Here is a 13,138-nt window from a genome sequence, read left to right as displayed (position 1 = left end):
AAGGGTCAAAACAAGAATATATGCAAGAGCACTTTCTGTCATTAAAATGTAGTGCAAAAGTCAGTTTAGAGGCCATCCAGGTTATCAATTTATTGCTCACTCCAAGTCTATCTTTTACTGCCTGCTCTGTGGTAGCAGAGCATTGCACTGTGAAGCTTTGTGAACAGAGCACTGGGTGGACATTGGAGAAGGGGTTTCTATGCCAAGTTAGGGTGCACTTGTTTCTGTCAGACTTCTACAAGTTCTTTTGTACAGGCTGACAGTATGTGGCCCCTTCTGTGGGCAGTTCTCCCATCATGCCCTCAGAGTGATACCAGGACAGCAAATCTATCTCATCAACTTCTCTACCATGCTAGGAGCCATAGCTGCATTCTCTCAACACAGTCTACATCTCAGTCAGGGGGTAGGGGAGAGTGTGGTGACATGATTCTATCTCAACCCAACGGTAATGGCTTTCTGTCTCTTCATCTTTTATTATCCAATGCCCTATTTCTCTAATCCCCCATTTGTAATTCTTCATATTAAACTCTCCCTATTCAAAATGTTATGCGGTTTCTATCTCCTGTTTGGACTGACTGGAGAGATAGAAAAAAGTGATAACTTGACTAGTTTATTATTTTGCAAGGGAAAACATAAGGAAGTCAACAAATTTACATTTAATGTAAAAACTATCTTTAACCACATTTTTTATACACACACACTCCTCTCCTTCAATCAAAACTAGAACAAAGGAGCCAATAACAGTGGCTCACACTTATAGGCCCAGCTACTTGGGTGGCTGAGGTGGGAGGATCACTTGAGCCTAAAAGTTTGAGGCTGCAGTGAGCTTTGGTTGTACCACTACACTGCAGCCTGGATGACAAAGCAAAACCCTGTCTCTTAAACAAAACAAATGACTAGAACAAAAAGAAATTAACTCTCTTTCTAACAATTTCTATTCAGAGGGTAAGGGTTTCAGATTTAAGACAGTTTAGTATGAATCATGCCTTATACAAATAAGCCCTGTGACTAAGAGAGTAATCTTTTTTCATACAGTGATAAAAATACTAAGAATGTGAAATAAACAAGCTAGTAGCACAGCCAGCAACAATGCAAAGACCTCTTCCGTCAATCAGCCCCTAGACTATAAATTCTGTTAGAGTAGGAGTACCCCACACTTACTCTGTATTTCAAACACATATTATGGGGTTTGGTCTGTTTACTGTGAATGCTAAATTATTTATGACCGCTAAATTATTTTAGTGAAACTCTTACTCATCAACATTGGGCAGTCTAAGATAAGAATTTCCATAGAGCAGATAACTCTTTCATAGAAGAAAAAAAAGTGGTTTGGCTTCCCGACTGACCCTAGAAGAAATAATATTCAGAGCCTCTTGAGCAATCTCTGTCACTACTCTACCCACAGGATATCATCCATTCCTGAAGGGATAAGACATTTTATTAACCTTTGTATTGTATTGTCAACACAAAGGAGGCTGGCACATGGGAGGCTCTCAGTGAGGTTCTGCTAAATTAGTGAATAATATGCCTTTTACCTGTGAGAAGGGACAGAACATCCTTTGGCACTAGTATGTGGGATTTGCTCTGATTGGGCTATTAAAGACCCTAGCCCGTCTCTTTCAAAGAGGAGAGCTGCACAGAATTACTATCCCTTGTGAGTCTTAGGTGAGGAGTTTGACGCTGCATTACCTGAGGTATAGGAATGGATGTGTATTTTTGGGCAAATAAGCTGCATACACTGTTTCTATGGCTTTTCTCAAGGAAGTCGATTCTACCAGTCGATCTAAAAAATAAAAAGAAAGTAACCAGTTCAAAACAGTGCTGAGGTGAGGTCCATAGCGCACATTCATATCGAGCCATGCATTGCCTCAGAAGGCCTCTGGAGTGATGTGTACATTAGATTTCTGGAAAGAAAGGGCCCTCTCTACCTATTACCATTTCCCAGCATCTCACCATGGGCTTGGAACTTTCCAAGCAGAAAATGTGATAGGGCAATAAATTCTGCCTCCCATATCCTTTCCTCTCAATCAGCTCATGTGGACTAGCTTGCCCTTTCTTGGCACAGTGGAATGTATGACATCAGCTCTTAGACTTTTCATTGTACAATACATACTGGCTACCACATACACCAAGTTCTAGGAGATACTATAATGGTGAACAAACTAATTCCCACTCCAGGTGGTCAGCACTGTTATAAAGGTGTTTGTGCTAAATGGTGAGATGAGGGAGCAACCAACTCTGCTCAAGGAGTTCCAACAGTGTGTATCCATGGTGAGTAATGAAGGATGAGTTTTCCAGAATTTTAGGCAGTACAGATATCTGTATGTGTGTTTAAGGTAATTTGGGAAATGAGGCAAGTTTGGAGAGAGTAGAAAACAATAAAGGCTGGAAGAAAGAAGCCTGAAATCAAAGATGTATTTTCAGAAAACACAGCTCTCCCTTCTAGCTGGACAGGTATTTTAGATGATCTGCTGATGATCTGCAGTCCTGCATTTTTGTAGTCAGGGGTAAGTGACATCATTATTTCCAACAAGAAGAGTGGCTATAATTTTGTCAACAAGGAGACCATTATTATTTGAGCGCTCACCACATTTGTGGTTCCTTTAATAATGTAACTGTTCTCTGTAACACATGTCCTGACCACATAGGCCTAGAGTAGGCATGAGCCTCTGATAAAAGCAAGCTGGAGCCCTTCAGCTGAGATTGCTGAACTCAAGGCAAACCATAGGAGTGTTCTTTGTCCCTGCCACCTGAGTGACAGTATGCAGACAACTGAATGGCATGCACAAGAGTCTGACCTCTTTTTGCTCTTGTGAACAGAGTAGCTAATGGGAATGCAGAGACCGTGGTAGGCAGCCCCCACAGAAACCCAAAAGAGGCCAGTCCAAGATTTGTTTTCATCATTAGGCTTAAGTACTTCCTAATGAAGTGGGGAAAAAATCCTGCTAATATAAATCAGTTTAATAGAATGTGTCTATAAAATGACTGGCTCTCTCCTCATAGTTCCTGCACTCTTGAGTTAGAACTCTGAGTTTACAACAACTGCTGTAAACATGTGTATTTTGAGATACTTATAGCTATACATGGAAGGAGACAACATACCATTTCCAATAACAAAACAAAATTACAAAATTATTACAAGATGCTTTAAAACAATACAGACAGGACTCATAAGATAAAAAATAATGAAAATTGAACACATGGAGAGATGTATCTTGTTTCTGGATGGAAAATGAAAAATTGAACTAGACTGTATTTTGGATTATTTATTGTTGCTCTGTCACTTCAAAATCTTATAATATACAATTATGTTATAAGAAACAGAATGCAAAATTACTTTTAAGTACCTATCATATAAAAAACATGTCAGCAGAGACACAGGACTGCAAAAGAATTTGAGAAAAATCCAAATTTATTTAATTTCCTCCCTAATTTCTAGAGCTGTACTTTGTATCACAAATCTCATTTTTTTTTTTTTTTAAAGAGACTCACAAAAGTGAGACAAAGAGTCTCACTTTGTCGCCCTCAGTAGAGTACTGTGGCATCACAGTTCACAGCAACATCTAGCTCTTGGGCTTAGGCGATTCTCTTGCCTCAGCCTCCAGAGCAGCCTGCCACAACGCCTGGCTATTTTGTTGCAGTTTTGCTGGGGCCAGGTTCAAACTCACCACCCTTAGTATATGGGGCTGGCGCCCCACTCACTGAGCTACAGGTGCTGCCCATAAATCTCATTCTTTAAAAAGAAAACTCTCAAAGGTCATAGCACTTACCTTAGTGACAGTATCTATACCCAAGGTACCCCCCCCCCACCGTGTCCTGCTGTGGAATTTCAAACAGTGGCCTTGATTTGCCCGGCTCTGCCTAGGGCCTGCTTGTAAAATAAACTCTCGGATGTCACGAAGTGAGAAAAAGGTACTGGCTGACAGGGGTCTATGACACCCTCTTCTTGGGTTTCTCTTAAGAGTTGGGAACCAATCTCTGTCAGCTAGTTGATTCCTACTTATCCTTCATATCTCAAAGATTATTACTTTTTCAATGAGCCTTCCCTGACTATCCCTCATTCTGGCACCTGAGAATAGCCAGCAATTAGCACATATCAAAAGGCTAAGGATAGACTTAGAACAAAAATTTATAAATACTTCCTAATCAAATCAAACTGTGGAATGTGGTTTCCCTGTGTATAATTAAACTTGTGGATTAGAAAGTTTTTCCAGGGTCTCATAACATTCTCTGTGAATGCATTTCCCCATTTGGTTCCTTTTTACTTACGGTTGATGAAGAGTAAGAAGATGCATTTCTTTACTGAATAGTTTGCATTGGATATGTAGCCATTCATTTTGAAGGCTAGAGTTTTATCTTCACAATCAACTTCTATCAGTTCTCTGGTTAGAAAGAAAAATTCTGAAGCTTTTGAAAATACCCCACAGACTCGAATATTATAAAACAATCGGAATCGGAAGACCCAGGGTTCCTTCCCATAAACTGACTTTGCCAAATGAGGACCCCAGAGACTTGGTTAAGGCCAATTAATTTGGTTTTTTAAGGTAAATTAAGGTCAGTTAAGTAAGGTAAATTTAGGTAATTAAGTTTAATTTGGGATCACCCATCCACCCTTCTATCATCTGTCTATCCACCCATTCATCTACGTACTCACCTATCTTTCCCATCAGTGTTTTCAAGCACTTATGCTATATGCCAGGCACTGCTAGGAGATTACTAGGATACACAATGAGTTTAAGTTCTGAAACCTTATTTTGCTGAAACTTCTGTGTAACTACATCCCAAAGATGGGATTCCAAAAACTCATCTCTGCTGAATTACTATACCAAATAACACCATAATGTGGCTTCAGTGTGGTGTTCTCTGCAGTGTGTTTATTAGGGAACGGAGGTTAATATGTAAAAAAGAGGTCTTCAGATAAGCCACACGTTTCTGTCGGAAGACCTTCCCATGTGCCAGTCCCTCTGCCTGGAAATTACTACTCCTAGCCTAGTGGGCAGCTAATTGATTCCTACTTATCTCTCATATCTCAAAGATCATTACTTTTTCAACGAGCCTTCCCTGACTATCCCTCGTTCTGGCACCTGAAAATCTCCCATCACTCACTGCATTGATTGACTGTATTTTTCTTTCTTTTTTTTTTTGCAGTTTTTGGACAGGGCTGGGTTTGAACCCACCACCTGCAGTATATGGGGCCAGCGCCCTACTCCTTTGAGCCATAGGCGCTGCCCTGTATTTTTCTTTTGAAGCATCTATCACAGCTGCTAATGAAAGGCATAATTATTTCACGTGTTTTTCCAAATAGTCATTTGAGGGCAAAAATCATTTCTGCTGCGTTCACTATTATATCCCCATCACATAGCATAGCACCTGGTAAACAGCAGGCAATCACTAAGGGTTTGCTGAATGGATGGGGGAAGCTTTTCATGCAGTAATATGTGCTCTGAATTTCTGAGTAGAGGGTACAGCTTGCAGCATTTCCCACACACTGAACTCTTTCCTCTTTCGTGGCGTTCCAAAGGTTCCTCCAAAGGTTAATGTTCTGGAAATGCTGCTCCAAGAGATTTCTAATCTCATACAGTCCCTAGAAATTTCATAACTACTGATTCTGAATCTTAAAATTTAATTAAATAGTTCTTAAAAGTTACACTACAAAAGCTCGCTCTGGGAGCACAATCAAAAAAATTAATTCAGGGTGGCGCCTGTGGTGCAAGAGTAGGGCGCCAGCCCCACATACTGGAGTTGGTGGGTTCAAACCCGCCCCCGGCCAAAAATTGCAAAAAAAAAAAAAAAAAAAAAAATTAATTCATTAATAATTAGAAAGAAAAGGGTAATTAAAAGCAAATTGGTTGTTTCCTAGTCAGAAATTTCATTTGGCTCAAGGAATAAATAATTTACTCTTCAAAGTAAAATCTGGGTTCTGGGACAACTGCTGCTGCTTTTAGATTTCTGTCAAAGGTGAAATCAGGGACTGTCTCGTTCATCTATATAGTCACAGCACCTGGTGCACGCCTGGCATATGGGAGGGTCTAAATATTTTCCCCCTAAGATTGTGACATAGGCACTTGGGCTTTGTAAAATCCTGAGATTTAGCTAGGAATGTGTGATGGAAATGGTAGATACCACATATGGAAGGGAGTACAATGAGGAATCTATAATGCAAGCAATTCCCCCTCTTAGGCTTTTCTTAATAGAAAAGATTTGATGACACTTGAAAATCTAATCTTTAAGGGCAGGAAATATTTTATTTGTCTTTATATCCATAACTTTTGGCACAAAGCCTGCAATATGAGTGGTAATTATAATAATAATAATAAATGTTCAATGATAACTAAATGCAATCCTAAAGTGATAATAATGGAAATACATGGAAAAGAAGGTGCACTGAAGGGTAAAAGAATTCTACTACACTATAAATACTTTGAGGACTACCCCTTAAAGAGAACATACTGATTTATAGACATAGCATCTATAAGATATCATCCACCTAGAAAGCACTGATTACATGAAATAATGACTGTATTCATGAACCTGAAGCATAAAAACAAGCTTGTGTATTTGACTAAAGCAAACTGTTAAGGCAGGTACTATTTTGATGGATTCCAAAATGACATGATATAATGATAAACCAAGATAAGAAATGAAAAAGATGTTTTTTGTATATAGGTTAACAACATACCGACTGACAGCATTTCCAAAGATGGAGCGAATATTGTCCACAGTTGTGGCATTGGGTAGTGTTCTAACATCAGCTACTGTCTCACCTTGCTGATAAACAGAAGACACAAGGACTTACTGTTTCACGGTTGTAAATGAAACATCATAAACCTTATCTCCACAGGCAAACTATTAAAAAAATCCCTTTTCCCTTTCATTATACAAAACTATTCCCCGTAAGTCAAGAACTTACTTTTTTAACTAAGAAACTAATGCCTGAATTGTGTATTGAATACCTGGAAAAGAAAAAAAAAATTAAAGAGTTAGCAGACAGTAGCCAAGTGCACAACAGATGTCAGAGCCCCCTTTAGTTAAATCGATTTGTGAAGTTCCAAATAAAAACATCTTGATACATCCTATTTTACCAACAGAAATATATTAGTGCTAAATGTGACTTATGTAATGTGAATCAAATAAAAGACAGTTATTCTCTGCTTTTATAGGCTGCTGACTAGACTGAAGAATATTTCAATACAATCTCTTAAACTATAGTTTTATTTTCAGTGTCCCAAAAGGTCTGGCTGAAGGACACCATGAACTCAGCTCTCATTTCTCTTTCAGAGCCCTTACCACACCCCATTCTTCACTGGCTTCTTACAGCCCCTTCTTTCTTGGTTGTCCTCCCTCTATAAACCTCCTGAACTGAAGACTTATGTCTACCAAAATGAATTTATTAAGTATCAATATCTCACTTTACCATATCTAGAGCCAAAATAGCCAACCAGAATGCCTTTTCAGATTATATTTATCATTATTTTCAGATAATGAATATCCTGACATTGATTTATGTAATTTCAGAAAAAAATCAATTTGATATATGAGCTCCCTACCATTTCATTACAGGCAAATATTTAATTCATTTCAGAAATACTGAAAAATATTTAATACATCCCTATAACAATTCAAGGACATGTGGGTTCAGACAGCCTGTCCTGGAGCCACATGTACCAGGAGAGTAAGATGTTATTTTAATTTGTCCTAGACCCCCTCTCCTCCTTCGGGAAACAGCTTCTAATCTTCCTCTGGGAAACTACCTTGTTTCCCCGAAAATAAGACCTACTTACAGGAAAGATAAAACGTCCCCTGAAAATAAGACCTAGAGCATCTTTGGGAGCACACCTTAAAATAAGACACTGTCTTATTTTCGGGGAAACAGGGTACCTCTATCCCATTCCACTTGATGCATCCTAGCAACACTGCCAATCAAGAAACCTTCTCCCTACAGATGTGAATACATGATAATGTCAACCAAATGCATTCTCCCAGCAAAAAGACCATAAAGCAATGTTAGGAAAAGAATGAAAACAATTAGAACAGGGTTGCAACATCAAGTCCTGGAAGCCACCCTGGTTCTTGTCCTATCCAAGGAGTAGATGTCCATACTTTTTTCCACTTGATAAGCAACTCCTAGCTTCCCAATACATTTCTTTTCAGATTAGGTTAGCTAGAGTAAGTTTGTTTTGCTTGCCACCAAAGAACCCTCATTGATATAAAGACCAATTGTTCTTTTCTGGGCAGATGACAGGAAGACCTGAATTGGTGACTAAATCTTGACTAGAAATAATGTGTAAGCTAGTTTTGCTATTCGCCACCTATCTCAGCAACTGTTCTCAATAAGCACTGGAACATGTTCCTGTTGTGACAGATCTCAGAGACCCATTTCCCAGATTTGGGACTGTTACCTGCCAACAACTTCCAAAATTTTCCCATATTCTTCGCTTGGATTTTTTAAAGCTTTCCTCCTGGTGGATATGTTGTAAAATAGGTCTTCCACCTGAACAAAAGATTGATTTTTCTTGTAAATCCATAGAAGCACATGAAAATGAAGATCCAAGTTGTCCAGCTAAAGCTAGGTATTAAGGTAGTGGATCCAATTATATTACCAACAGCATAGTTCTGATTGGGGGAGGGAGCAAGGCATAGGCTAGAATTAACAAAGGAATAAAAGGACGTTTTTCCTGCCTCCCACATATACTACTCACTGATTTCTCAAATATGTACTGGGGGCTATCTCTATGGCAGGCTTTTTATGTGTGCTAAAAATATGAAGACAAAGCACAATCTTGCTCAGGAGAGCACATGATTTAGTGGAGTGCACAGGTAAATTTATAAACAATTATAATATCACACGGCATTCAAAAATATTTTTCAAACAAAGAATAATCAAAAACTTTCTGAGATCATTTGCAGTTCTTAAAAAGTCACACTGTGGCCACCTTCGTGCAGGATCTGTCTTAACACGCACTGTGAAGCACACTCTCTTTTCTGCCTCCTGCATGTCTCATCGTGCCTGGGGACTAGACAAGTTAAAGTGGCCTTCAAGGAGGTATGCTCTAGCTGGTGCAAGCGGTGGAGGGGCAGGATATACAACACTACTGCAGGGTGCTTTCAGGAAGCACAGAATGGGAAGAGACCAACTGAGGCACTACAGACGTAAGGCAGCATGGTGGACTTGCTTCTTACTGACTATACAGTTGTGTGTCATTGAACACCCTTTAAGGCAGTGATTTTTAACTGGTGTGCTGTGAGATGATCTTAGGTAAGCTTCGAAAATTTTTAAAGATCATTAATTAAATTATTTTCAAAAGAAGTTCAAAGCACAGTAAGTATATTCTTTTTAACTCTGTTTTTATCAACATAATTTAAGTTTGCCATGGAAATTTAACTATAGGTTTAAGTGTGCCATGAGATAAAAAAGGTTAAAGAATACTGCTTTACAGCAATAGAACAAGTATTCTTTGTTCCATCTGATAGAAAACTAAGGGGAAGGAATGTTAAGTAACTTGCTTCTGGATGCACAAACACTGAATGACAGGGCCGGAGCTCTAACCTACATCTTCTAGAGCCAAGCTTAATCGTCTTTCATTCCCAACTACTATTTATTGATTTCTGCCATTCCAATAAAGAATCTCCCACCCACTTAAAAAAAGACAAGGGGTGGGCATGCTGCCATGCCATAGAAGCCAGTGATCACTTCTCTTGCCTAGAAGGCACTATCTTGGGGCCTCTATGAGCTATTAAAATTGATTTTATTATTACTCTGAAAACTCAAGAGACAATTTTATGTTTTATTTCAATATTTATACAAAGTTCTTTTCCAATAATTGCCTCCTATCTACCACTCTTACCGTGATCTGGGTTCCCTGATTGCCAGCACATGGTTTAGGAGGAGCTTTCAGTTTTCCATCTGAGTAACTTGCTCTAATGAGAAAATACATGAAATTATTAGTATCCAATAGAAACAGAGACAGATACTTATCCAAAGGAAAGAAAATCACACCAACAACAGATTAAAATATAGCCATCTTATATACTGTCTTAATTATGTATCATTTTCCTGTTTATTTTTCTACTATTCTATAATCATTCTAATTAGATTAAGAATATCTGGCAAATTTCACTTTTTAGTTGCAGTTATCAAATGATAGTTTTGCCACTGCTTAACAGAACAAAAATTTTTCAGTAATTTTGCAATCATTTATTGCAGAGCTACCATATATGAGGCCTGTAGACGTCCTGGTAATAAAGAAAGGTTTTAGAAAGCTCTTATCTAGGAAAGGAATAGATTTTTATCTAAGTGTAGAGTGGTGGCCCCAACCCCAGACTGTAGACCAGTACCGGGGCTGGGCGCGTTAGAAATTGGGCTGCACAGGAGGTGGGTGGTAGGCAAGGGAGCGAAGCTTCATCTGTATTTATAACCACTCCCCATCACTTGCATCACCACCTGAGCCCTACCTCCTTTCCACGGCATTAGATTTTCACAGGAGTGTGAACCCTAACTGTACATGTGAGCGATCTAGGTTGCTTGCTCCTTATGAAAATCTAATACCTGGTGATCTGAGGTGGATTTGAGGTGGTGACGCTACTGCTGAGGAGTGGCTATAAATACAGATTATCATTAGCAGGGAAGTTTGACTACACAGTGACTACAACAAATCAATTGCTTATAGATTCTTATAATCCTCCTCCTGCAGTCTGTGGAAAAACTGTCTTCCACGAAACCAGTCCCTGGTGCCAAAACGTTTTTTTTTTTTTTTTTTGCAGTTTTTGGCCGGTGCTGGGTTTTGAACCCCACACCTCCGGCATATGGGGCTGGCGCCCTACTCCTTGAGCCACAGGCACCGCCCCCCTGGTGCCAAAACGACTGGGGACCACTGTGCCAAGTGATCTAAAAAAGGAACTATTAAGCCTGGAATGGGAATTGAGAGTGGGTGAAAGCATCTTAGAAGAGATGACAATTCATCCAGCTTTCAGGGAAAAGTAGTTTCAGGTGGAGACAGCAGGAAAGACCACACAAGAAAGGAAAAACATAAACAAAGACACAGAGACTTTAGAACAGTGGTTCTCAACTTGTGGGTGGCAACCCACACTGTATTAAAGGGCCATGGCATTAGGAAGGTTGAGAACCACTGCTTTAAAATATATGGCAACTGGGAATGTATGGAGAAAAGAGGGTAGAAAAGACGACTGAGAGAACACTGGGGATTGGCACCCATAGCTCAGTGGTTGGGGCGCCAGTTACATATACTGGGGCTGGCAGGTTTGAAACTGGCCCAGGCTGACTGAACAATAATGACAACTGTAACAAAAATATAGCTGGGTGTTGTGGTGGGAGCCTGTAGTCCCAGCTACTTGGAAGATTGAGGCAAGATTCTGAGGTTGCCGTAAACTGAACACTGGACGGTGTTGGTTGCCATGATGACGACTCTGGATTTCATCCTGCCATGGAAGGAGAGCCACTTGAGGTCTCAGGCAGGAGCATAACACAATCCCAGAGATCAAAAAATGGGATTTTGTGTCCCAGGCTACCTAGGGAAGACATTAACTTACAATTATTTCCCCACTTTGTGAGAGAGGATTTTAATCCTATCAGCCTATGTGACTCCAGGGCAATTCTATACATACAGAGTCAAACTCCCCTAGTATCAGTGTTGTACACTCTGAAATCTCCCTTACTTCACATATTTATCTGTTAAAGAAGTCTAAGAAACAGGCAGAGGTGCCCTTTGTTGAAGCTATTTTCCCTTTTAATTTACAAACAATCTGTATGATTAAAAAAGAATTCTCCATTTTGGCACAAATTAGGTACTTCTATCAATTTTCAACTAGTAAATGGCCAGTACTCACAAAAACAAAGGTACAATTTTGATTCCTTAAATCCTATTATTGTCCTATTCCAAAGTCATTCTTCATCTTCTGAAAACTATGGTAGCACTACAGCCAGGCAAGCAGCCACTCCCAGGAAAGGAAGCTAGTATCAGTAACCACAAGTGGCAGGGAGTTGATGGCTCAGGGGCCAGCTAAGGAAAGGTGAGCCTTCAGCATCTTAGTGACAGCCCTGTAACCAGCCCAAAGCAATATCCTGCTGAAAGGCCAAAGAAGCAGAAGTAACATTACAGCTACCATTTACTTAGAATACCTATGTGCAACAGACACTTTGCTAGGTACCTGTAGTATGTTACATTTTATAAGAATAAAGAAGTAAGAGCAATACCTAATAATCATCCTTGTGGATTATCAATTTATTCATAAGGAACAAAGAAAACTTACCAAAATCTCAGCCAAAAAAAGATAATACTGGTGTTTAGATAGCATGACTCTGAGATCCAGGCAAAAAGCACATTTCAGGATGAATATATGGGAGTAAAAGAAGCAAGCATTCTACCTGTATGCACACTTTCCATCAGCTGTTTTGGTTGTAATAGTAACGTGAGCCACATGGCTTATGCTGGCCAAAGCCTATGGAGGAAAGGGACATATACAGAAAGAAAAAATTTATTGTTGGGTTTCCCACTGTCACCTCACAGAACAGACAGGTTATCTAAATTGCCTCTTCCATTTTGTATTAGCATGTGGCAACAATGAGCACTTTGTTCATTCATTTCGAAGACACGTTAAAAATAAGGGCTATCAAACAATCTGTATCATGATTACTAGAACTAGAAGAAAATATACATAAAAAAGCCCAAAAGGAAAAAAAACACCAAACCATTAATGTGTTAACAGAAATTGTGCTAAGGTGGGAGAACTGTAAGCATGCTTAAAAATATTCTCTCATTTATTTATGCATTTATTTTTGATTGACATAAGGGTACATACAATTAGCCTACACTGTTTGTGTTTATAGGGTAAAGTACCAGTTGCAGCACTCTTCACCCAGGAAATATGCCCCATACCCCTACAATGTACCCAACAGGTGGGAGCTTACTAAACCCCCGTCTACCCTTTCCCCCCTCTTGAATTTAATTGTTTTTCTCTATTTGTTCATCTATTAGTTTCAAAGTATGTACTAGCACTGAGTACATGAGATGCCTGCTTTTCCATCCTTGAGATACTTTACCAAGGAGAATGTTCAACTCCATTCAGGTAAATACAAAAGATTTGAAGTCTCTACTTTTTACCGCTGAACAGCATTCCATGG

The 13,138-nt window shown here is 39.3% G+C and overlaps 1 protein-coding gene across 2 annotated transcripts in view; it reads right to left on the bottom strand.

The window, feature by feature from the left end:
- MLH1 (mutL homolog 1) overlaps positions 1 to 13,138 on the bottom strand; it is a 55,429-nt gene that overhangs the window by 32,758 nt on the left and 9,533 nt on the right. The window contains exons 4-10 of one of the 2 annotated variants that reach the window (XM_053600280.1): positions 12,383 to 12,456; positions 9,846 to 9,918; positions 8,400 to 8,491; positions 6,911 to 6,953; positions 6,680 to 6,768; positions 4,270 to 4,382; positions 1,690 to 1,783 (exon numbers count right to left, since the gene is read on the bottom strand). In XM_053600280.1, coding sequence (XP_053456255.1) covers positions 1,690 to 1,783; positions 4,270 to 4,382; positions 6,680 to 6,768; positions 6,911 to 6,953; positions 8,400 to 8,491; positions 9,846 to 9,918; positions 12,383 to 12,456 — 578 coding nt within the window. Of the gene's footprint in view, positions 1 to 1,689; positions 1,784 to 4,269; positions 4,383 to 6,679; positions 6,769 to 6,910; positions 6,954 to 8,399; positions 8,492 to 9,845; positions 9,919 to 12,382; positions 12,457 to 13,138 lie in introns of those variants that run through there. The other variant, XM_053600281.1, reaches the window with a different exon arrangement.

The sequence above is a fragment of the Nycticebus coucang genome, chromosome 8 (assembly GCF_027406575.1).
Source record: "Nycticebus coucang isolate mNycCou1 chromosome 8, mNycCou1.pri, whole genome shotgun sequence".
NCBI classification, from domain to species: Eukaryota; Metazoa; Chordata; class Mammalia; order Primates; family Lorisidae; genus Nycticebus; species Nycticebus coucang.
This window is presented reverse-complemented; position numbering and strand designations above follow the sequence as displayed.